The 27,038-nt window shown below is 39.9% G+C and overlaps 1 protein-coding gene across 2 annotated transcripts in view; it reads left to right on the top strand.

Annotated features, from left to right (window-relative positions):
- znrf1 (zinc and ring finger 1) overlaps positions 1-27,038 on the top strand; it is a 234,639-nt gene that overhangs the window by 25,374 nt on the left and 182,227 nt on the right. Inside the window, exon 2 of one of the 2 annotated variants that reach the window (XM_072279434.1) lies at positions 5,307-6,265. The exons of the other annotated variant lie outside the window; for it this stretch is intronic. Coding sequence (XP_072135535.1) covers positions 5,307-5,452 — 146 coding nt within the window. The 3' untranslated portion in view covers positions 5,453-6,265. Of the gene's footprint in view, positions 1-5,306; positions 6,266-27,038 lie in introns of those variants that run through there. 2 annotated transcript variants of the gene reach the window in all.

Genomic DNA, 27,038 nt, shown 5'->3' with positions numbered 1-27,038 from the left:
TTCTCCCCAATAAACGTATGCTTTTCCAGATGTGATTACATTCTATCTCTAAAAATCTTCTCCACGAGTATTTCTACCACTGAACGATAATTTTTGGTTTGTATTTCCCTTATTCAGTAGAGGAGCACTGGCTATTTTCGAACTGTCTAGAACTTTGCCTGTGGCTAAAAGGGATGCAAAAATCTCTGTCAAGGCCTTGGCATTACTGCACTTTTTTTCCCTCAATAACCTGGTATCAATTTTGTGAGGCTCTGTGGCCTTCTTTATATTAACTCTAATTTCTCTAACTTCAAGAGTTCCAACTGTTCTTCTCCCTTATCCTTGCATATGCTTCCTTTTTCTTTTTGATTAATTTGCAAAATCTCTCAACATCTATTTCCTGAGCCTTGCTAACTCCAATCATCTGTGGTAGGAATACCACATAGTCCTGATTGATAATGGTGATATTGTACATTTTGAAGTTAATAAGTGTTCTGCTTTCTCATCGTGTTGCAAAATTTCTTTGCTTTCTTTTCAAATAATGCCAACAATGTTTTATTTCAATTGTATAGAAAAGAGTGAATCATTCTATTCTTTCTCAATTTATTTATTGCTAAGTGTTGAACATCTTTAATGATGCAATCAATTCTAGGAGATCAGGCTGATTTTTGTAAGATTGTCTTAGATGATGCTTCATATTTAGTTTAAGAGTTAGGCCTAATAGAGAAAAATAGCATTGGGCATGTCAAAAGATGTAAAAAAAAAATGGATTGGAAGAAATAGTTTTACAGATCTATATTTCATCTGCAAGGCAGTCTACTTGTTTACCCTTTAAAGCTTGGTTCATTTACTAAAGAGAACAGTAAGCTACAAATACAAACATATGTAGTTTTATACAATGTAAAATTACTGTGGAATGCACATGACTTATTTGTATTGCATATGTTATACCTGAAGACAAGCTCTTGCTTGTTTTACATAGTGAAATGCCAGCGTAGGCATCTGGCAGGTCATGTCATATTTGTAATCTACATGCCCTGACCAGAGTCTGCTGTTTTATAAATCCTGCAGGCTGCATTCTGTCCTTATTGTTACTGTGCTGGAATATAAATGGATTTAATATCACCGGCATATGTCGTGAAACTTGTTAACTCTATGGCAGCAGTACAATGAAATACGTGATAAATAAACATAGAGGGAAAAAAACCTGAGTTACATTAAGTATATTTATGTTAATTAAATAGTTAAGTTAGAGTAAGTAGTGAAGAAATAGAAATAAAAAGAAGTAGTGTGTGCCTTCATTGAGTGTGTGCCTTCAGGCTTCTTGACTTTCTTGACCATAACTGTGTGAAGAGGGCATGTCCTGGGTGGCAGGGATCCTTAATGAAGGATACCGCTTTCCTAAGGCACCAGTCATTGAAGATGTCTTCGATACCACTGAGGCTGGTACCCAGCATAGAGCTGTGATGTCATGATAGGTACACTGACTTGTGTACCTACTTCCCCTTGTGCTGTTCAGATCTCTACAAGATCAGATTTTATAACCAGAATAATATACCCAGTATGGTGATGCTGGATTGAAGAAAATCCTTTTAAGCTTCTAGATTTGATTCAACCCCCTGTGTCATTTCTTTTCTGTAAGTGATGTTAGTTGTTTCCTTTTATTTTGTTTTGCTTATTTGTATCTAAGAGATAACTTTGCTTGGTTCCTTAGCAGAACTTTTGGGGGTAGTGGTAAAAATAGGAGGTTATTTAGCCCTTCAAGTCTATTTTGCCATTCATTAGGAATATTTATCCACTGCTGCTCCAATATCTTTGATAACATTTCCTAACAATGTTCTGTCACTGTCATGCTTGAAAACTTCAGTTGGCTTCCAGGGTTCAAGGTGTTTGCAGGAAAGTTATGATTTCCACCTTTATTTCTAGAAGTACTTTGTGATTTCAGTCTTGAATTGCCCACCTCAAATTTTAAAATACAGCTCTCTTGATATTGTAACTTCCTCACTAGGGAAGCTGGAGTTCATTTGTCTTCTCTATCAGCTCCTATTTGATCATCTTGTGTCTCTTGATTAGATCGTCCTTCAGACATATTTGAGAGAGTATAAACCACTTCATGCAAATTGTCCTCTTAATTTTATTCCTTAATTTTGGGATTGTCCTGATAAATCTGTTGCTCCATCTCTAAAGTATGATTCTTTGAAGTCTTCTGCTGAGATGAAATATGATTCCCAGGTGCAGCCTGATCAAGGTGTTGCACAAAGTTTGCTTTCCAATTCTCTTGCAATTAGGCCCATATTTAACCACATAACCATATAATATTTAACTATATAGCTGTATAACAATCACAGCACGGACAGGCCATCTCGGCCCTTCTAGTCCGTGCTGAACTTTCACCTTTGTAATTACTTCTTATACGTGCTAGAATATCAACTGATATTTGGTTATTTGTATGAGTAAACATCCAAATCTATTTGTTGCTGTGCAGATAGTACTTTATTATTTAATGAATGTTCAACTGTTGGGTTTGTGTTAAACAACCATGCGCTTTCCCGCAATGAACAGAATATGCCAGTTTTAACCATCCAGTAAGACTTCAGTAATTTCCTGCAGTTATCTACAGTTAGAGTTGTGGATGCCTGGTATGATGGTAGAGGCAAATAGATTAGAGGCTTTTAAGAGCTGTTTGGATAGGCACATAGATGTAAGGAGGACAGAGGGCTTTGGACATGGTGTAGGTAGGAGGGGTTAGTGTTTGGGTGTATTTTGATTTGCTTTTTAGCTGATTCGGCACAACATCCAGGTGCACTTACCTTTATCCAAAATTCTGAAATCCAAAAAGCTCCGAAAACGGAAGTTTTTTTCGCCATCAGCTAATGTCACTCAGGTATGACGTGGCAGCACTAGCAGAGGCCGCCAGACGTCAGTTGTGGCTCAGCGCTCGTACTGGTTACACGTGCATTTGCTGTTCGCTGATATTTTGTGTTCACTGTTGATTTTGTGTTTAATTTCACTGTGAAAATGTCAAAAAGAGCTGCAGATATCCCTATGTGGAACAGTGAGAAAAAGGGAGGGAAGCCTCTATCATTATCAATAACGCAGAAGGTGGAGTTATTGCAGAAGCTTGATCATGGTGTGTCTGTGCGGCATCTTACTGAAGAAAATAGTGTCGGAACTACCACTGTATATGATTTAAATAAACAGAAAGTTACTGAAGTTTTATAGTGACAGTGACAATGACGTTCTACATTTATTCCAATAAGTCACTTACCATGTGTTTGATTTGGTTTGTTTGAAGTTGTATATTTTTATGTTTTATTGAATGTTTTTGTTGGAAGTAAAATTTCTTCCTGTCATTATTCCCTAAACAATACAGTATAACAATTATTTACATAGCATCTACATTGTATTAGGTATTATAAGTAATCTAGAGATGACTTAAAGTATACAGAAGGATGTGCGTAGGTTTGGTGCGCCGCCGGGTCCTAAAGTCCACCGCACTGAGACAGGTTAAATAAGGGACTTGAGCATACGTGCTTTTTGGTGTCCGTAGGGGGAGGGTCTGGGTTTGAAATGGGAAAAGTTCTGAATTCCGAAATGCAACTGGCCCCAAGGATTTCGGATAAGGGATTGTGGACCCGTAGTGAGCTGAATGGCCTGTTCCTGTGCTGTACTCTTGCGTTCTATCTGCACTTAAGTATTACTTGAAAGCCTGGATAATGTTGTATTTCTTCATTCAAGTGATTGAGCAATGACATAATAAGCTGGGTACCTCCTATAGCTCTTGAGGGAATATCACTTATCTCACTATTAAATTGATAAAAGATTAAAAACAGATTAGTTGCATTTGTCACATGTACATTGAAACATGCAGTGAAATGCATCGTTTTACGTCAAATCAAATCAGTGAAGATTGTGTTGGGGAAAGCCCACAACAGTCTCCATGTTCCGCCGCCAACAAAGCATGCCCACAGTGTAATTGTATGTCTTTGGAATGTTGGAGGAAAACTATGCAGTTACTGGGAGAATGTACAAACGCCTACAGACAGCAGTGGGAATTGAACGCTGTAAAGCGATTGCGCTAATTGCTATGCTACTGTACTGCCCTTTCAGACATGAATATTGCTTAACCATCTACAGATGAATCTTGTTTCTCCCTTGCCTCTGTTGAAAAGTAATGGCACACCTGAGGTTAGCTATATATTTCTCTTTTGCCCAATGTGTCGTAACGTGTTAAGTAGTCCTCACTGTATTTAACCAGATATGGTAAGTTTACACTTACTGGTTATGTAGTTGCCCAAAAGGCTGTTATCATATTTGTTTTCATTGTTTTGCAGCATGTGATATGTGTTAGATCATTTAATGAAGAGGTTTACATTTCACTTTTGATCAAGTATCAGTATACAATGCATGTGTTATATTTCAGTTGCTGACTGTGGATTCATTTTGAAGGGAACACTCACTTGAAAAGGAAAGACTGAACTAGCTTTAGTTTTAACACAGTACAGATTTAATTCTACCTTGTGCTTGCAAAGTAGCTCCATTTTCCCTTACAGTCATTATAGAAATCGAGTGCACAGAAGCGAACACTTTGGCCCAACGTGTCTGTTTTTATAATCTACATCAGCGGTTCCAAAACTTATTTGGGTTACTGCCCACTTAGCTCCCAGACCGCATCCTGAGTGCCCCCCACTTTCCCTTTCTGGCCATTACATAAAAGCTAGAAAGACATTTGGTTTACAATGCACGGTGATAGAAAATAGAAATTGCACATTTATGGCAATAACAAATAATTGCAGCATTTATTCAAATCTAGTTAAAGCCACAAATAAAATTATTAATTTAATTAGAGCAAAATAATTTTCATCAACTATTTTAAAGTGTACATAGTCACTACTTCATTGCTTTTACACCTTTCAAAGAGATGGATGGGCATGGTGCAGTGATAATCAGCTTCTCGATATCAGGCTAAATGTCACTCATGAGTCTCAGAGCCCCACGTTCAGTAATTTGCAGTCTGTTTTGTTGCTTTGAAAGAAGTTGTGAGACTTCACTGAAACTGTGCTCCACTAGATATGATGTTGGAAAGACAATATCTTGACCTTTCTCCTCAGTGCAGCATAGCATTCAGAGATTTCTTTCAGCAACCAAAACCAATATGAGTTTTTTGAACCTCTGCTTCAGCTCTCAGTCATTTTGTAGTGAGATCAGCTCTTCCTCCATCCTTGCTGTTAATTACTCATTACAAGTGCTCAGGATGGATTTATTACCCATTCTGGAATTTGGATTGAGAGAAGATCCTGAAATCTCTTTGACATGTCTTTATGCAGCTCACCCAGGTGGCCACGGTATACTGTGTGCTCATTCCACTGCTGTTCACTCTGCTGATCCAACACACAGCTCGAATCACATCATCAAGCTCGCCGATGACACGACCGTGATGGGTCTCATCAGCAAGAACAATGAGTCAGCATAAGGAGAGGAGGTGCAGCGGCTAACGGACTGGTGCAGAGCCAACAACATGTCTCTGAATGTGAACAAAACAGAAGAGATGGTTGTTGACTTCAGGAGGACACGGAACAACCACCCTCCACTGAACATAGATGACTCCTCTGCAGAGATTGTTAAGAGCACCAAATTTCTTAGTGTTCACCTGGCAGGAAATCTCACCTGGTCCCTCAACACCAGCTCCATAGCAAAGAAAGCCCAGCAGCGTCTCTACTTTCTGCGAAGGCTGAGAAAAGTCCATCTCCCACCCCCACCCCACCCCATCCTCACCACATTCTACAGAGGTTGTATTGAGAGCATCCTAAACGGCTGCATCACTGCCTGGTTCGGAAATTGCACCATCTCAGATCGCAAGGCCCTGCAGCGGATAGTGAGGTCAGCTGAGAAGATCATCAGGGTCTCTCTTCCCGCCATTACAGACATTTATACCACACGTTGCATTCGTAAAGCAAACAGTATTATGAAGGACCCCATGCACCCCTCACACAAACTCTTCTCCCTCTTGCCACCTGGCAAAAGGCACCGAAGTATTCGGGCTCTCACGACCAGACTATATAAAAGTTTCTTCCCCCAAGCCATCAGACTTCTCAATACCCAGAGCCTGGACTGACACCAACCTACTGCCCTCTACTGTGCCTATTGTCTTGTTTATTATTTATTGTAATGCCTACACTGTTTTGTGTACTTTATGCAGTCCTGGGTAGGTCTGTAGTCTAGTGTAGTTTTGTGTTGTTTTACGTAGTTCAGTGTAGTTTTTATATTGTTCATGTAGCACCATGGTCCTGAAAAACGTCTCATTTTTACTGTGTACTGTACCAGCAGTTATGGTCGAAATGACAATTAAAAAGTGACTTGACTTGACTTGAAGATCATCATCTGGTATTCTTTCTTTCTCTTCCAACTCAAAGGCCTGAATATTGGAAAAGGTTCTGATGACCAATGTTGCACCTAAGTTAGTGTTAGCTTGTACAGAAATGTGGGGAGCACTGATTTGACTTTGAAAAGATTCACATCATTTCCTTGCAATTGAAGATTGATTTCACTAAACTTTGTGAATAATTCTGACAAATAAGCAATGTCATGCCTAAAATTCTTGAGTTGTTTACTGAATGAAGCATTTGAGTCTTAAAAAATTTTTACCAGTTTCAAAAAGCACGAAAATGTCTCTTGGGCAGTTTCCTTTTGAGAGCCATCTGACATCTGTGTGCAACAGCAAGTGTCAAACTGTTCATCATTCTCAATACAAAGCTCTCAAAATAGTCAAGAATTGAGAGCATGGGACTTGATTTTATTTACTGTTGTGTTATCAGTATTTAATCGTTTGTGCAGGCAATTTCTTAGTTTTTATTGCGACAGGATGTCTGTGAATTACAGATATCTTGTGAAGTAAAAGCATTTCAGGATATATATTGTATACACTTCTCTGACATGAAATGTACCTTTGAAAACTTTGAATAGTAAATATGTTAGGTACAGCTTTTTCAAGAAAATAATAACCCCTCTGTGGTATCCTGTCATTGATGAAGCCCCATATGTTGCACAAGCAAGATTGTTGGTGAGCAGAATGTCAACAACCCAAAATATTGACTCCACCTTTAAGTGTTTCTAGTCCCCTTGCAAATAACTCTTGAACCTTGCATTCATATGTTAAGCAGCGAAAATAACCAAGAAGCAAAGATTTGTTGCCTGGCAAAGTTGACTCATCCAACTGCAGAGCAAATTCTGTTGTCTTAAGTATGTTGGCGCAATGTATCTTTCACATTCTCAGATATTTCATCTTTTTGTCTTTGAACAGAGTTGTCACTGAGCGGAATCACTTCAATTATTTGGGCTGGTGACATGCAAAACCATACTCAAAACCTTCCTTACTGGCAGAATTAGTTCTTCAGTTGTATGGGGCTTTTCAGCTTTAGCAATGAGCATTGAAATGTTGTATGAAGCAGGCAAACCATCACTGTTTTGTTGTGAAGTGCTGGCAAACAGGTTTTGAAATAGAAACATAGAAAATAGGTGCAGGAGTAGGCCATTCGAGCCTGCACCGCCATTTATTATGATCATGGCTGATCATCCAACTCAGAACACTGCCCCAGTCTTCCCTCCATACCCCCTGACCCCCGTAGCCACAAGGGCCATATCTAACTTCCTCTTAAATATAGCCAATGAACTGGCCTCAACTGTTTCCTGTGGCAGAGAATTCCACAGATTCACCACTCTCTGTGTGAAGAAGTTTTTCCTAATCTCGGTCCTAAAAGGCTTCCCCTCTATCCTCAAACTGTGACCCCTCGTTCTGGACTTCCCCAACATCGGGAACAATCTTCCTGCATCTAGCCTGTCCAATCCCTTTAGGATCTTATACGTTTCAATCAGATCCCCCCTGAATGTTCTAAATTCCAACGAGTACAAGCCCAGTTCATCCATTCTTTCTTCATATGAAAGTCCTGCCATCCCAGGAATCAATCTGGTGAACCTTCTCTGTACTCCCTCTATGGCAAGGATCTGGTGAACCTTCTCTGTACTCCCTCTATGGCAATGTTATCCATTTCTGAAAGTTTTCATAAAGTGACTGAAAATGAGCAAATTCTTGTTTGCTTTATCACAGTATACTCTCTTCAAATGTTCAAGAAGCCTGGATAGTCTCATTACCTCATTAGAAAAAAACTTTTTCAGATATCAGGCACTTTGGCTGCTGTTGGCTGCTATAAATCCATATTTCAGATACTCCACACTATACTGTCTACATTTTTTTGTTTAATCTGCTTCTGCCATTTTTGTTATGTGTTAACAACCACGATAAATCACCTGTTGTTTAAGTCTAACTTTAAGCACTGTGATCTACAAAGGGAAAAGTTAAGATGTCATCAGAGCTGAGGCAAAACCTGACTCTCTGCCTGAAGGTGCATAAACTAGGGTAGCGATATCTCGGTTGGGCCATGGGCTAGAGAAATTCAGTTAAGACCATTATAAATGGGACTGGTATTAGCTAACACTGTACGACAGCAGTGAATTCAAATGCTTATAATATGTAACTAATTTCTTAAATTAAGTCTGTAAAATTCCTCAGCTGTCCTCCTTGCTACCGAGCACCCACCACCACCCCCTTTATCTTTATTGCCCTCACTTGACCTGCGTCAATCCTATGCTAATCCCATTTTTCCTCTTTCAACCCCATCAACCTTCATCCCCCTCCGCCAATTCTCCTGTAGTTCCAACTCAAGGACCAATTTACTATACCACCCATCTTTACATCATAAGGCACAGGAGCAGAATTAGGCCATTTTGCCCATCGATGCTTCTCTGCCATTTAATCATGGCTGATCCTTTTTTTCTCCTCCTCAATCCCACTTCCCGGCTTGTCCCCATAACCTTTGATGCCATGTCCAATCAAGAACCTATCAATCTCTGCCTTAAATACACCCAATGACCTAGCCTCCACAAGTGCACATGGCAATAAATTTGACAAATTCACCACCCTCTGGATAAAGAAACTTCTCTGCATCTATGTTTTGAATGAATGCCCCTCCATCCTGAGGCTGTGCCCTCTTGTCTGAGACTGTCCCACCATGGGAAATATCCTTTCCACATCTACTCTGTCTAGTCCTTCCAACATTCAAAAGGATTCCTCCCCCCCCCCCCATCCTTCTAAATTTCAGCGAGTACAGACCCAGAGCCACCAAATGTTCCTCGTATGATAACCCTTTCATTCCTGGAAACATCCTTGTGAACCTCCTCTGGACCCTCTCCAATGCCAGCACATCTTTTCAAAGATGAGGAGCCCATAAGAGTACACAGTACTCAAGGTGAGCCCTCAGCAGTGTCTTATAAAGCCTCAGCATCACATCACTGTGCTTGTATTCTAGACCTCTTGAAATGAATGCTAACATTGCATTTGCCTTCCTCAGCATCGACTCAACCTGCAAGTTAACCTTTAGGGTGTTCTGCATAAGGACTCCCAAGTCCCTTTGCATCTCAGATTTTTTTAAAAGATCTTTAGGAGGGATTCTCAACATGGGGTCCATGGATTGCTTGGTTGATGGTAGGAGTCCATGGCATAAAAAAAGTTGAGAATCCCTTGTGAGTGGAGAGTGCACAATTCCATAAACGTGCATTTTCATGCAGGTCTGAAATTCAAGTCTCTAGTGTTGTGATGCAGGAGCACTAACTATGTCTCTCAGTTAGCTAGAATAATTGAGAAATTGAAGCTGTGGGAACATTTTTAGCTTGAACTATTTAGCATTTTTATATAAATTTCTATAAAATGCAGGCTATTTCAATAGGATGAATTAAAATTAATAGTTAATTTTAATCCCTATTCCATCTCCAGTACCACCTAATTTTAAAAAGAAACACTTCCTGTCATTTTGTACCTAAGCTTTCTCATCATGCATGTTGAAGGTAATATTTGACATTATGCACTATTTTGGCTTTGCATTCAAAATGCATACTCTTTTTTTTTACAACAGACACGAATTCCTGGAGGAAAATGTATTTCTGAACACCAGTATTACTGCAACATTTTACACATTTGGTCAAACCCAGTGTATGTGCTAAGCTAGTGGGTTTGGTGCACTATGATGATTTGTTGCCTTTCATATGTGGCAGTTCTTACAGCTGTGATTTGCTTAAGGATATTTACACAATTACACGGGCACTTAGTGGCTCTAATCTGGAAAATGAACTCATCCTACACAATGTACTACTTTTTTCTAATACTGTTAATGACTACTTTTCAAAAGTACTTGGTTGTGCTTAAAAGTAGTCAAAGACAATGGTTTTGTTTTAGGCCACATATAATGCTTTTCAGTTTAAGTAAGAATTTCCCAGCATTAAAGGGTCAAATTTTTCCGAATCCCTTGGGAATAAATGGTCAAATCTGCAAGTCTTGGCTCTAACAGTTTTGATGTTTTTGTGCTATTACACTTAAAGGTATCTTCTTTCATGCGATTTTGTTGATGCGAAATTAATGCCACTTGGTTTCCTGGAGAACATCAGTGAAATGGAGGCAACCTTGAGTGGCTGTTTATATAGATAGTTAAATACCAGGAGAGCTGTCCAGAATAAAAACTTAGTAATTGTGGCTGGATTTTGGAATCCTGCTGGAAATTAATCTTTGTTTGTTGTTGAAGGCTTGAGAGAACATGAAGGTGGTTGGCACCTTGGCTGCCTTTGTTGTTGCTGTTTAATCACTGTGTTCTTCTTTCAATATCTAATCAAAAGTGTTGGGGTGGGAAGGTAATAGGCTGCTGAGAGAGAGATCTCAGATGGCACTATTGATATAATTGTGTTTGTTGACTTGGCTGACCTTCCTTGACTGCTGGAAAGTGCAGGGCAGGAAGATTAGCACATTAAGTATTGCCAGATATCTTCAGCCTCCTGGTAAATGATGTTGCCCAGTAGCCATGCTTTACAGACTAGGAAGAGTATTGGTGCTATATCTAATCATCAGATAGTTCACACCACACCATTTTTAGTGAACTCTTAGTGATGCTTTTTCAAAAATGTATTTCACCAATCATTTTGCTCTCCACTCCTGTGATTGCTAACATTTGCTAAATGCAGCCAATTGATGGATTGTTTGCTGGGGTTGGGACTTAAAATAACAAAACATCTCAAGATGTAATAAAATAAAATTTGACACCAGTAGGAAAATTAGAACAGGTCCCCGAAAGCTTGGTCAAAGAAGTAAATTTTCAGCAGTGTGTGAAAGGAGGAGAGTTTCCAAAATTTAGAACCAATTAAAAGAATGGCAGCTTATGTGGCATTATTGAAATAGAGGGTGTACCTGCAGCTGGAAATGGGGATAAGCAATGATCTTAGGAATTATGAGAATGGAGATGGATGTGATCAAGAAATAATTTAAAAGAAAGATGAAAACAGGAGTTCATTGTGAGGAGAGCAAAGTGAGCCATAAAATAACCAAGTATGTCATTGGAACAAGCATGACACTTTGATTGCCTGTATAGCTCAAGAGAGGGCTTTCAATGCTCAACATTGATAATATTACATAACAACCTAGGATAATGTTTGTGCCTCATATCTGAGACATCCCATTTTCTTAGTTCCACTGTTTGTGACTTAATAGAAAAAATATCCAGGCACTTGTCTGCATTGTTCATTGTTGAATGGACTTGAATTACATGCTTTTAATTACCATTTCTATGAATGTTGAGTAAATGCATTAATTTGATGCCAATGTTATAAAGTCAGTGCTATGCATGCTTAAATGGTTAAGTGAATATCGTTGGTGTATTAGTGGTCTTCTATTTTTGCTTTTGGAAATTTCTGATTTTTACCTATCAAGTTACCTCTAGTGCAAGGTGAATTAGAAGTTGAGTGCAGTTGTGGGTTAGAAAATGGAAATGGCAAATAACCAGGAACTTGATGCTTATAGACTGAATGTAGTTGTTCAACAGTACGGTCATCATAGCTTTTCCTTGGTAACCCTATTGTACAGGGTTGCTGCATGATTTATGAGGAATGTACACTCATTGGCTACTTTATCTACACCTGTACATCTGTCAATGCTGATATCTAATCAGTTAATCATGTGGCAAAAACTCAGTGCATGAAAAGATGTAGACATGGTCAAGAGGTTCAGTTACTGTTCAAATCAAACATCAGAATGGGGAAGAAACATGACCGAAATGACCAGTGTTGGTGCCAGTCAGGGTGGTTTAAATATCTTAGAAACTGCTGATCTCCTGGGATTTTTACACCTAATGGTTGTTAGAGTTTACAGTGCATGATGTGAAAAACAAAAAAAAATCAAGTGAGTTGCAGTTTTGTGGCTGAATATGCCTTGCTAATGAAATGAGCATTTTTGAATGCACAGTACGTTGTACCTTGAAATGGATGGGCTACAGCAGCAGAAGACCACACAGAGTTCCACTCCTGTACCTTATAAAGTGGCCACTGAGTATATATAGAATATTTATTTGAACAAAATGCATGTCAATCTCTGTTAACTTGAAGAGTTGCTTGAATACCTGGACAGTAAGAAAGAAAGCACGTCTTTACATGAGATGATACCATGAAAATTGAATAGTGTTATGAATTACAAACACAAGAGATTCTACAGATATGTTGGAAATCTTGAGGAACACACACAAAATGTTGGGGGAGCTCAGCAAGTTAAGCTGCACCTATGGAGCAAAATAACCAGTTGACATTTTGGACTGAGACCTTTCATCAGGATGAGAAAGGAAGAGATCCGAAACTGGAATGGGAAGTGTGGGAGGAGTGGAAGGAGTGCAAGCCAGTAGATGATGGGTGAAGGGGAAGGTGGGTGGATGGGCATTGAAGTAAGAAGCTGGGAGGGGATAGGCAGAAGAGATAAGAGCTGACGAAGAAGGAATTAGAGAGGAGGGGGCAGTGGAATATGTCAGAAATGGAGGAGGAAGAGAACCAGAGGGAGGTGATGAGCAGGTGAGGAGAAGGGAAGGACGAGAGGGTAACCAGAATGGGGAATAGAAAAAGAGAGGAGATTGAGAGGTGAGAATACTGGAAGTTGGAAAGCTCTATGCTCATGCCCCAAGGTTGGAGGGTACCCAGGCAATATAAAGTGTTGCTGCTCCAACCTGAGTTTGGCCTCATCATGGCAGTGGAGAAGACCATGGACAAACATGTCAAGATGAAATGGGAAGTTGAATTGAAAGTGGTGGCCACCTGGAGATCCTGCCTTCTGTTACAGCTAGAGTGAAGATACTTGACAGAGTGCTGCCTCAAAATCAGACTGAGGTTTAATATCACTAGCATATGTAATAAAATTTGTTAACTTTGCAGAAGCAGTACAATGAAATACATGATAAATATAGGAAAAATACAGTAAGTATATATATTTTAATTTAACTGTTTAATACACATAAGTAGTGAAAAACAGAACATTAAAAAAAAGTGGAGTGTTCATGGGTTCAATGTCCATTTGGAAATCAGATGGCAGAGGGGAAGAAGCTGTTACTGAATTGCTGAGTGTGTGGCTTCAAGCTTCTATACCAGGGGTAGGCAGCCTTAAGCACAAATGATTTTCTAGCATGCTTTATTCATTAATTTAAGTCAAAACATAACTAGATGTACTTAAATGGATAATTCCCATTTTTCAAGTTTTTTATGGCATTTATCTGGCCCACCGTATGCTCATTAATACACGATCGGGCCCATGGAGGCAAAAAGGTTGCCGACCCCTGTTCTATACCTTCTTCCTAATGGTAACAATGAGAAGAGAGCATGTCCTGGATGGTGGGGGAATGCTGCCCTTCTGAGGCACTGCTTCTTGCCTTCAATCTGCTTTGGGTCAAATTTGATATAGAGGAAGCTGCATATGGAGCATTGGATATAGTGCCTGGTCCTGACAAATTCACAGGTGAAGTGTTGCCTCACCTGGAAGAACTGTTTGGGGCTCTTATCACACTTGCAAGGATATGTGCCAGGAGGGAGATCAGTGGGGATGGACGTAGAGAGCAATGGGAAGGGGAGGGGATGAGGGGAAGAAGAGCTTAGTGGTAGGATCCCGTTGGAGGTGGCAACAGTTATGGAGAATGACGTGCTGGATATGGAGATTCATTGGGTGGTAGGTAAGGACAAAGGAACTCTATCCCTGCTCTGATAGCAGGAAGATGGGGTAATAGCAGATGTGCAGAAAATGAAGGAGATGTGGAAGAGGGCATCATTGATGGTGGTGGAAGGAAAACCCTGTTCTTTGAGAAAAGAAGAGGACAGCTCAGATGTTCTAGAGTAGAAAGCTTCATCCTGAGAACACATGTGGCAGAAATTACCAGTGGCGGGTGGGTAGATTTACAGTCAAGATAACTGAGAGTAAGGCTTATAAAAGGTATCAATGAATAGGTGCTTCCAGTGTTCCCCTCCTCCTTCCCTTCCTTCCATGGTCCACTGTCCTCTCCTATCTGATTTCTTCAGCCATTTATCTCTTCCATCTATTGTCTGTTAGTTTCTTCACGCGTACTGTACCTGCCTTTCCCCCTTGCTTGGTCGCATTTATCACCTGCCAGTTTATACTCCTTCCCCTCCACCCTCATTCTGCCCCTTCCTTTCCAGTCCTGATGAGAGGTCATGGCCTGAATCATAGATGCTGTCAGACTTGCTGAGTTCCTACAGCATTTTGCATGTATTATGATTCTGTAATTTATGACTCTGTGATGGAGAAATCTGTGAAATTGCTGTTTTACTACTCGAGTTTTGGGTATAATGATAGGAGTGAAACATATCTTGCCAGCTATAGAGTTGCAATAAAATTAGCATTTTAATATATTTGTTGTAAAATTTAATTGTTATGTCTTGGCTGTGTATTACTAATTAATTTCATTGCCGCTCATCTGAAAACTCTAAACCTCCAAAATATTGCACCTACCGGTGATTACCTGATCTGAGCTCTTGGTGAGATTTCAGTTTGAGAATCCTTCTATATTTTTAGAAATAAATAACCTAGTTTTTTTTTGGTCTGGATGTAGCCTTACTTTGCTGAAAGATCCCTGGTCTAAGTGTCTTCATTCCCTTATCCATTATCCCCTTCCCACCTTTATAGGAGAATGATGTATTTCACCAGAGCCACACTGGCTGGATTGATTCTTCAAGTGGAAGACACGAGGGTGCAGGGGGCTACTGATGGTGGTGACTCACCATCTTGATGATTGCATCTTCCAATTGAAGAGAGAGAGGAAAAATTAGAGTTTAGGAGCAACGAAATTTTTAAAGTACAATTGTCAAATTTTTTATGCTATAAAGATGAACTTTTCACACAAAAAAGAATTGCTTAGCTCTCAGCTATGTTATTTACTTTTGAACCATCTTATAGTTAATGATAAATTTTTAATGCTGTACGCTAGGTTCTTGTTTGATTACCCTGTTGGAAATACATTTTAAAGTACTCATTGATAATATTGATGCTGCGCATAGATTCTAGCTGGTAAAGACATCAATCACTCAATTTATTGTTTGTGACCCTTTGACTCTCTTCATTACCAGCATTTTATTTACAGTTTTAAAACTGAATTTGGATTTTCAAACTGTTATTGTGAGATTGGAACTTGTGATTTTTGTACAGGCATCAATATTAAGCTTTGAACTAACTTGCTGAATGCAAGTAAAGGTAACTAGTATATTGTATTTGCTTACAGGTTTTTGTGTATGCTTAAGAGTAAGACAGCTGAGTTTGGAAACTAGGGTTGCTTCAGTTCCAGCTGGGTAGTGTGTTCATCCCTTAAGTAGGAGTGGAGGAAATTGCCCAGAATAGATGAAATTGTGATTGTAGTCACTTTTCATATTTTGATTCTTCTGTAAGTTCTGAATGGACCTCTTCATTATGTTGCTTCTTTTGACAATTTCGTTGCACTTTCAAAGTTTCCAAGTGTTAATAATTTACAGATTACTTAACCATAAATTATTTGATGTAAAGAAACAGGTTGGCAGAATGTCAGTTAATAGAAGTGATTATGGTTGTAAAAGATTGCTCTTTGTTGTTTTTATGGCTTTTACTTCTGTGTTACTGAGGGAGACAAATCAATACATGAAGCATGAAAATGATCAGTAATTAGTATTGTACACACTTCTCCTGTCTGTTGTGGAATCAGTGTTTGCTCAGCTTCCTGTGGCACATGTGCCATATGCTTTAAGCAGCTGTGTTGGAGGTCCTTGTTAAACGACTGTGATGTAAATTAGGGGCTGACATCCACTTACTTTTCATGTCCAATTCAAAGCACAATGCAAATGCTTATGATGCTCTCAGAAATGATCTTTATAATTTAAGGTTTCTGCTCGACTGACATTATTTGACTCTTTAATATGCAGTGAACTGAAACAAACAACTGTTTGATATATTCCTGCTGGTTGAGTGGCACAGCAAGGAAGGCAACAGTTCTTGGCAGACTTTGTGGTGCATTGAATTCTATTAATCAGTGTGAGCCATTTTAGAGTAACAAGGAAGTACATTTTAACAACAAAGCCATTCAATCTTATTTGTTTACAGCTCCCTTATAATCCCGATTCTACATTTGCTGGAGGAATTCGATTTTCGACTCTGCCCCCTTCCTCTTGTACGCCAACGTATTTTAGGGGACAAGGTTTGGTAACCTAGTTTAATGTCTAGATTAAATGCAATCTTATAATGCAGACAGCTATATTAAATTTAATCTTATAGAGCAGTAGTATGAATCAAGTTGAATTTATACTGCACTGTAAGATTACATCTAATGAACCAGGTAATTTTTATGTCAATATTTTGAGTGTTTTTAAATTAATATATAGCTGTCAGTACCAAAGTGATGCATATCATGAAGCCTTGGGCATAAATGTAACTTTAGGATGATATTCCTGTTCGTTTGCATATCTTTCAAATTTGCTTTGAGGAATTTTGCAACATTGACGGAACAGTACCTTTTCAATGGACTGCATTTGAAAATCAGCCATGATTGAATCATTGATTCGTTTGGCCTAACCCTGTTCCTTTATCTTATGGCCTCAAGGACAAGAAAATAAGTAAAATTGTTGATAGTGAGGTGGGTAATAGTAGGCTACAGAATGATATCTATCAGTAGGTAAGATGGACATAGCAATGGCAAGTGGAATTTAATCCTTAAAAATACAGTATGATACATTGGGGAGGGCTGACAAGGATAAGGCATAACTAGTGAATAGTAGGGAATATTGAGGTGTGCATGTCCAACATTCCCTGTAAGTGGCAGCACAGGTAGATAAAGTAGAGAAGGCAAATCAAATACTTGCCTTCATTAGTTACATCACAGAAGATAAAAGAAGGAAGATTATGGTACAACTTGGATTCAGAATTCACTTGCCCATAGAGGCAGAGGGTGATTGTACATGGATCATGTGAGGTTGGTGACCAGTGGGATCTGTTCTGGGACTCTTGCTCTTTGCGGTTTTTATAAATAACTTGGAAGAGGAAAGGTCGGTTTGTAAGTACGCAGATGACATGAAGGTTGGGGTGGGTTCTTGTAGATTGCAACAGGACATTGACAGAATGCAGAGCTGGACTGAAGTGGAAGATGGGTGTTCAATCTGGTAAAGTAAAGTGATTCACTTTGGAAGGGCAAGTTGAAGTCAGAATACAGAGTTAATGACAGGATTCGTAGCAGTATGGAGGAACAGAGGGATCTTCTGGTCCATGTTCAGTAATCCCTCAAATACTGGACAAGTTGATAGGTTTGTTAAAGTGTCTGGTGTGTTAGCTTTCATTAGTTGTGGAGTTGGGTTCAAGAGCCACAAGGTACTCTTGCAACTCTATAAGACCCTGGTTAGATCACACTTGGTATACTGCATTCAGTTCTGGTCACCTCGTTATAAGAAGGATATGGAAGCTTTAGAGAGGATGCAGAAGAAATTTACCAGGATGCTGCTTGGATGGAGAACATATCTTAAGAGGATAGGTTGAGTGAACTTGGTTTTTTCTCTGCAGCAATGGAGAATGAGAGGAAACGTGACAGACATGTATAAGCTGATAAGAGGCATAGATTGAGTGGATAGCCAGAGACTTTTTCCCCCAGGGCAGAAATGGCTAAGATAAGAGGGCATAATTTAAGGTAGTTGGAGGGAGTATAGTTGGGGGGGGGGTATGTCAGGTAAGTTTTTTCTATACAGCGTGATAAGTCCTAGATGTGATGGTGGAGGCAGATACATGAGGGACATGTAAGAAGCACATAGGCATATGGCCACATGTATTATAGAAAAGCTGAGGGCTGTGTAGGAAGAGATGGTTTGATTGATCTTGGAGTAGGTTATCAGTTCAGCACTGCATCATAGGATGTAGGCTTGTATTGTGATTTAGTGTTCTAAGTTTATGAAACATTGGCTGCACCACAATTGGAATACTATGTGCAGTTCTGGTATCATATGATAGAAAAGACATGATTATACTGGAGAGGATGCTACGAAAAATCACCAGGATATTGCCTGGAATAGACTGTTTTACTTTTGAGGAAGACTAAATAGGCTGGGTTTATTTTCCTTTAAGTGGAGGAGGCTGACAGAGGTCCTGATGAGGTTAAAAATGATGAAGGGCATTAATAGAGTACAGAGTAGGAAACATTTTTCCATGGTAGAAGTGTAACCCTCAGGCTCGCCCAGCTTGTGTTCATTGAGGGAAAACAGCCTCTCGCCCTGCCAAATTGAGAAATCATGTTTGTGTGGATGCTGTGTAATATACTGCCCAGTTACAAACCCACGATGCAAAATACCAGACAGAACGCCATATGCAATTAAGTGATTGAACTTTATGAATCTTAATCTGAATATAGCGTTAGTAATGAAAATTTAAAAAAAAGAGCCCAATTCAAGGAAAAGTCAAAAGTGCACATTGGAGCTCACTCATTCGCCATTCTTCCACCATTTATCTCCTCCAAGCGTCGCCGACCTTCGAACCCACAGATCCCAGTCCACTCCGTCTGTGGTCTACCAGCTGTCTCCACATGTGTCTTCCCTCTTCATCTCTCCTGGACAAAGACCACGAAAAATCTCCTTCCAGATTCACAATCCAGAGCAACAATCTCTGATTGGCTAATATGCATACCAGAGTCCTTTTATCTCCGTTGCTGCTACAGAGAAACTGTTACCTCAGCAGTGAACATTACAGAGAAGCCATTACATTAGCCTTAACAGTGAAACATTACAAAGATCTACTACATTAGCAGTGAATCCCTACAGCGCGTTACAGAGTTATCTCGAGCTGGAGGACATGGTTTCAGGGTAAGGATTAAGAGGTATGGGGATCCAAAGAAGAGCCTTTACATGCAGATAATTGCAATCTGATGAATATTAAATACTGAGTGGATGGTGGAGGCAGTTACCCTTTGGATGCAATTGAATTGTTAAGGCACATAATAGGGCACAGGGGAAATTCTGGTAAATGGGATTTGTTTGATAGGTGTTTGATGGTGATGGTATATATAATAGGTCAAAGCATACGTTTCTGTGGTGTGTGTCTCAGTTTAAAATGAAGTCTTGTTCTCTTGCATTTTTGGACTGACCAACAATAGAAAATCACTGTTAAATGTTACACAACCTTCACTGGTCTGAGTTGAACAATCTTGGTTTCTCCAGGCTTTTGGAGGCCTTAGCAGTTTATACTCCATAGCTTGTGCTGGTGGGGGAGGGAAACTCACAGATAATGTTCATAAAATTGGTTATTTAATATTGAAAGTGCATTTGCATGGGTGTGCCCTTCTGTCTGCACCCTGGGGCATGATATGGAATGTTCAGGCAGATTTGCTGACAAATTCTAATGCAAGCCATGGCAGTTGTGATTCTCACCTTGCTTCTGCAGAACAATGATGGCTCTACTGTATTAGAACACATGACTGCTATGTAGAGAAAGCTAGAGTTCCAAGTTTCTTCTTGTAATCCTAGTAAAAGATGATGTCAGCAGTTCTGCAGAACAACTCCTCTATAATTACAGCACCAAGACTAAATTGCAACCAACTAGTCAGTAACTTACATGTAAGGTAGGTGTGCCAGGGGAAATGTAATAAGCATTTTGGGAAGTTTACCGTTAAAAAGAATTGGAGTGTCTGTGCTTTTGTTTTATTTAGGGGTGATGTTTGTACTGAAGCACTTGAATGCTAAATTTAATCACCCCTGTAATAGTTGGCCATGCCTTTGGCTCCATCTTTTTCAGGTGTGGGATATTTTCAATGGCACTGTTACTCCAGTGTCATTTTGAGTCGGCAATAATGACAAATTAATTCTGAGTAGTGGGGAGTAAGAATGTACGTTGTAATTAAAAAAAAACTGACAAAATAATTGGCCTTTAGTTAAGAAAGGAGGAATGAAATCAGTGAATGAGATAAATCATGAAAAATTTGTGGGAGAAGCAGCAAAAATATTTGTTAGTAGATAGCTGGAAATAGTATTAGAGTGAGGAAAACAAAGTTCTTTGCACCTTATTTTGTGGGAAAGTATATTGTTCAGATCATTAAGAAATTTAATATTACTTTGTTTTTCATGATCTGTCGCTTTAGTGTATTATAGTGATGGGTGAGGTACAGTTAAAAGATACAATAAATTTCAAATCTGCAAAGCAGATTCTGGACTACAGATGAACAACAACTCTGGAGCTTTACATCAGTTCTTCATTAACATACATCATTGTTAATTTATGCTTAAAAGCACTTGGGCATTGAACACTGAAATATATAAAGATTTAGAATGTATTGATAAAGCATGATTTTGTTGATTTACTGTTCAAAGATATCTTCATCTTTAAGCAACACACATCAAAGTTGCTGGTGAACGCAGCAGGCCAGGCAGCATCTGTAGGAAGAGGTGCAGTCGACATTTCAGGCCGAGACCCTTCGTCAGGACTAACTGAAGGAAGAGTGAGTAAAGGATTTGAAAGTTGGAGGGGGAGGAGGAGGTCCAAAATGATAGGAGAAGACAGGAGGGGGAGGGATAGAGCCAAGAGCTGGACAGGTGATAGGCAAAAGGGGATACGAGAGGATCATGGGACAGGAGGTCTGGGAAGAAAGACAAAGGGGGGGGACCCAGGGGATGGGCAAGAGGTATATTCAGAGGGACAGAGGGAGAAAAAGGAGAGTGAGAGAAAGAATGTGTGCATAAAAATAAGTAACAGATGGGGTACGAGGGGGAGGTGGGGCCTTAGCGGAAGTTAGAGAAGTCGATGTTCATGCCATCAGGTTGGAGGCCACCCAGACGGAATATAAGGTGTTGTTCCTCCAACCTGAGTGTGGCTTCATCTTTACAGTAGAGGAGGCCGTGGATAGACATGTCAGAATGGGAATGGGATGTGGAATTAAAATGTGTGGCCACTGGGAGATCCTGCTTTCTCTGGCAGACAGAGCGTAGATGTTCAGCAAAGCGGTCTTCCAGTCTGCGTCGGGTCTCGCCAATATATAAAAGGCCATATCGGGAGCACCAAATGCAGTATATCACCCCAGTCGACTCACAGGTGAAGTGTTGCCTCACCTGGAAGGACTGTTTGGGGCCCTGAATGGTGGTAAGGGAGGAAGTGTAAGGGCATGTGTAGCACTTATTCCGCTTACACGGATAAGTGCCAGGAGGGAGACCACTGGGGAGGGATGGGGGGGACGAATGGACAAGGGAGTCGCGTAGGGAGCGATCCCTGCGGAATGCAGGGGGGGGGGAGGGAAAGATGTGCTTAGTGGTGGGATCCCGTTGGAGGTGGCGGAAGTTACGGAGAGTAATATGTTGGACCTGGAGGCTGGTGGGGTGGTAGGTGAGGACCAGGGGAACCCTATTCCTAGTGGGGTGGCGGGAGGATGGAGTGAGAGCAGATGTACGTGAAATGGGGGAGATGCGTTTAAGAGCATCATCAGGATGAGGCTTTTCATTCTAGGACGAAGGAAATGTCTTCCTTTTTTAAAGAAAGGGGCTTCCCTTCCTCCACTATCAACTCTGCTCCTCTGTTGTAAAGATGAAGCCACACTCAGGTTGGAGGAACAACACCTCATATTCCGTCTGGGTAGCCTCCAATCTGATGGCATGAACGTCGACTTCTCTAACTTCCGCTAAGGCCCCACCTCCCCCTCGTACCCCATCTGTTACTTATTTTTATGCACACATTCTTTCTCTCACTCTCCTTTTTCTCCCTCTGTCCCTCTGAATATACCTCTTGCCCATCCTCTGGGTTCCCCCCCACCTTGTCTTTCTTCCCGGACCTCCTGTCCCATGATCCTCTCATATCCCCTTTACCAATCACCTGTCCAGCTCTTGGCTCTATCCCTCCCCCTCCTGTCTTCTCCTATCATTTTGTATCTCCCCCTCCCCCTCCAACTTTCAAATCCCTTACTCACTCTTCCTTCAGTTAGTCCTGACGAAGGGTCTCGGCCTGAAACGTCGACTGCACCTCTTCCTACAGATGCTGCTTGGCCTGCTGCGTTCACCAGCAACTTTGATGTGTGTTGCTTGAATTTCCAGCATCTGCAGAATTCCTGTTGTTTATCTTCATCTTTATCTGAACTCTATGCTCATTTATGACATGCAGTATAAATTCTATTAGTACAGTTAAATGTCTAGCATAAGAAGCAGTATTTCAGCCCATTTGGCCTGTACTGATACTAATGCCCAACAAAGACTTCTCTCAAACAACAGGAATTCTGCAGATGCTGGAAATTCAAGCAACACACATCAAAGTTGCTGGTGAACGCAGCAGGCCAGGCGGCATCTCTAGGAAAAGGTACAGTCGACGTTTCAGACCGAGACTGAAACATCGACTGTACCTCTTCCTAGAGATGCCGCCTGGCCTGCTGCGTTCACCAGCAACTTTGATGTGTGTTGCAAAGACTTCTCTCACCTTTGTTTATCCAACCTGTATTCATATAGTTCTTTTCTAGTCTTCCTTGTGTTTTTATTTAGATTCTGTATAAATGTTCTGCTATTTGACAGGATCGTGGATGATATTTAAATTCAATAGTTTCTTGGCCTTCACACTTTGCTCCTAACTCAATCCCCAAACCCACTTATTCCTGTCATGCCCTTGCTCACTTTTGCTCATCATATCCTTTGGGCCCCATCCCCTCTGTTCTTTCCCCACTCTCCTTTTCACTTTCCATCTCTTGCTGCCCCTATCACGCTGCAGCTGGCCCGCTTCCCTGTCATTGTCACCTCCCTTTACTCTTCTAGAGAAGGTCGCAGACAGTGATCTTTCAAGTTTACTGATTTCATTAAATTAATTTTTTATATGGTATGTGAACATTGATAAGGTAAAAGGAGGCAGGAGTTATGAGCAGCTGGGATCAAGTGAGTCCCTTGTGGTGTACAAGGAATAAACAAGAAGGAAATAAAGAGGGCAAAGATAGGGTATGATATATTCTTGACAGATGAGATGAAGGAATATCTTAAAAAAATTTAAGTGGATGAAAAGCAAAAGTTTAACCAGGAGAGAATAGTTCCCATTAAGGATCATTGTGGTCATCTGTGTGTGAAGCCATGGTAGATGGGTGAGGTTTTAAATAAATATACTCAACCGTGGAGGCGGGCAATGCTTGCTTTCATTTCTTGGGGCATTGTGTACAAGAGTTGGGATGTCATAGCTGGATGAGACTGTAGTTGGAGCATTGTCCGTAGTTCTGGTCGCTAGCTATTGGTGGGATGTGATTAAGCTAGAAAGAGCATAAAAAAGATTCACAAGGATATTGTCAGGACAAGGGCTTGCATTATAAGGAGAGACCGGATCAGCTGTGACTGTTTTTCCTGCAATGAAGGAGGCTGCGGGGTGACCTTATAGGGTTTATAAAACCAAGGGTAGAGATAACAGATACTCATGGTCTTTTTCCCAGAATACAAAAGGACATAAGTTTAAGGCGATGGAAAAAATTTAAAGGGATCATAAGGTGGAAGCTGCCAGAGGAAGTAGAGGGATGTACATTTACAACTGTCAAAGGATACTTGTCCTGCATAGATAGGGAAGGAGGGATATGGACCAAATGCAGACAAATGAGACTAGCATGTTTCGGTACCATATAACAATGACTGTGCAGAATTAATGCTTGATGTCATTGCAGTTGCTAGACAGCAGAAACCACTTTGAATTAACATCTGATGTTAGCTGACTTGGGGGAAAGGGCTAGTGCTCACCACTGAGAATGGAGAACCTTTGGTGAAAATTTCCATGAGATCATAGGCTGACAACATTGCTTTGCATTTGACTGCAAATTCTGGGTTCAATAACAATATATCAATTATTCAAGCAAGGGATTTACTTTCACTTCTATGCCGATTATGTTAAGATTTAAGTTTCCATCCCTCAGTTGTTTCCATATTTCATATTTTTCATATTTCAGAGTGTTTATCCTACATCAGAACCTAGATGAGATGCAGGTCGTGAGTGCTAAGTTGAAGGGTGTTAAGGCTGTCTTCGGGTGTTTTGCAAGCTCTGGTGTGTCAGGTCACTTTCTTGCCTGTACTGAATTTCAGATGTTGCATGCTGGCCATCACACTGGATAGCTAAGCTCTACTACTGCAGCATTTCTTGCCTTGATCTTTATCATGTTCCAATCTGTCAAAGCTCTTTTTGTAAAGTCAGAGCTGATTATACTCTCACTTTCTTTCACATCCACTGTTAACTTCCATCACCCAGCATTCAATAGAACATATTCTTTCTTGCACCTCACTTTTTTTTCGCTGGACAGTATTTCTCTGCTCCGTATTTCAGATTCCAAACTGTTGTTTTAATCTTTCTCTGGCAATCTGATAATTGAGATTTTTTTGTCATGCTTTGATTTTTGCTTTTTTTAAATTCTATTTCAAATTACACATTTTGTCTACCCATTGCTAAAAGCATAATATGGTGTTGGATTTACTAACTTCTGCAATTTCATATTTCTGCAGAAAATTGTTTCTGTGGAGTCTTCCAGTTCACAGCTGTGTAATCTTGATGTTACAAGTCAATGCTGTTCTATACACTGGTGGCCACTTTGTTCATTTAACTAAATTTCACTATTTGAGTATGATGTAAGTGACTCCTTGAGTCTGCTGCTCTTTCTCCACCTCACCAAATGGCTTTGAATGTTTACTCTCTCCCTAATGTCCATCTTTTGCAACACTATGCCCACCTCTTACCTCAGTTTATTATTGTTTCTAATGTGCTTAGCTTTTACTTTCTTTACCTTCTCTTCCCTCTTCTCCTTTCATCTCTATTTCCATGAATCTTTCTTCCTGCACACAGCAGCATAGTAGTTAGTGTAACACTATTGTAGAGTCTGCAGCCTGGATTGATTTCTGTCAGTGTCTGTAAGGAGTTTGTACATTTTCCTGGTGACCACGTGGGTTTCTTCTGGGTGCCCACATTCTAAAGATGTACCGTACCGTTCGGGTTAGAAGGTTGTAGGCATGTCACATTGGCACCAGAAGTATTGAGATATTTGTGGGCTTCCTCTAGCACATCCTCAGACTGTGATTGTTGACACAAATGATGTATTTCACTGTCTGTTTAGATATATGTGTGACAAATAAAGCTAATCTTTATGTTTATCTTTTAACTTGCATGTACAAGATATATTTTTACAACCAATAAAGCTAAACTTAAGACTTAAATCTGATAGGTGAGGGGAGGTCAACCTGACACTGGTTGTTATGAAAGTAATACTGATTTGTGTCACTCTAGTGCAAAACAACTTGCCCTCGGGCAACGTGGGAGAAAAGAAGTCTACTGTGCTTAATAAGTTGTTAAATCGGACTTGGATATGTTTTGATGAGGAGTACAGATGTTGCTTGTTGTACATTTACTGTGCATGGCTGTGAGAGAACTGTAGATCAAATATTTCAAAGAGTGATTTCTTTTCTGCTGTATTGTTGTATAGGAAATACTTTGAAATATAGGCATTTGATTGCATTATAGGAGAGTTTTCTATAATGGTGTTGATCATATTTGTTTCAGGGTATAGATCTGAGTAATGGGCATGTTAGTGTAGCAGTTAGCAGAATCACTTCACAGTGCTCGTGATCATCGATCGGGTTCTATTCCCATTGCTGTCTCTAAGGAATTTGTATGTTCTCCCTGTAATCACATGGTTTTCCTTTGGGTACTCCAGTTTCCTCCAGTGTTCCGAAGATGTATGGGTGAGGGATAGTGAGTGGTGGGAATGTTATGTTGGTGATAATTGTGGGCTGCACTCTCCCCCAGCGCAATCCCTGGACTGTGTTGGTTGTTAACCAAAAAAACATTTTACTGTATGTTTGGGTGTTGCAACTTATATGTGATTAGTAAAGCTATCTTTATCAAAAGAAAGCTTTAAAATCTTAGTGCAGTTCTTGTTGATTATTTTATTGAGGTGGCGTCATGGAATTTTAGGGTTTGCTTGGTGCTCAGAATGAATGAGGTTGTGGAGTTAATTTAAATTATTAGACTGCAGGAATTTTGTTTGATATCTCATACTTGCTGGAGCAGTTGATCTGCTTTACAAACATTTCTGTTCATGGAAGCAAGGCACAGAATTAGTTACAGATTTATCAAAAGATGTACTTGTTTTTTAAATTCTGAAAAGACATGAGCAATGGATGTTCTCTAACTATGACTATATGAGTTTTAAACTGGCAGGCCTCTTATTGGTTATTGAATAGTTAGATGATTTTTCAAAATTGAACTATTCATGCAAAATGTTTGCAAGTGTATCAAGAAGGGGTCTACTGCTCCTTTCAAACATTCTGAAATCGCTCTTGATGAAAAGTGATGGTCAAAGTAGCATTCAGGCAATGGCTATATGCAAATTAAAAATTTCTTGGTTTGTTGAAGATTAGAAGTTCTGCAATATCTTATTCTCCATGTTTTATGTGAACTCTCCCAAACTATTTGATTCATTTTATCTGAATTTAGATGAAATATTTGGATTCAGATACTGATTTAATTAGTATCCACTCACTGATCCTGTAAATGGGAATATTAGTCCTGATTTTTATTTTGGCATTGAGCATTGTTGCAGGTAATGGCTTGTATTTACTTGTAAATGTGCACTATTGTAATGGTGTATCTGTGACACAGGGGCCCTTGAATGGCGGAAAAGAAAGGCAATTTTGTATTTAGTTAATGCCACTAAGGTTTTTTTTTCTGAGTTTGTTTT

The sequence above is a fragment of the Mobula birostris genome, chromosome 15, assembly GCF_030028105.1.
Source record: "Mobula birostris isolate sMobBir1 chromosome 15, sMobBir1.hap1, whole genome shotgun sequence".
Lineage (NCBI taxonomy): Eukaryota > Metazoa > Chordata > Chondrichthyes > Myliobatiformes > Myliobatidae > Mobula > Mobula birostris.
This window is presented reverse-complemented; position numbering and strand designations above follow the sequence as displayed.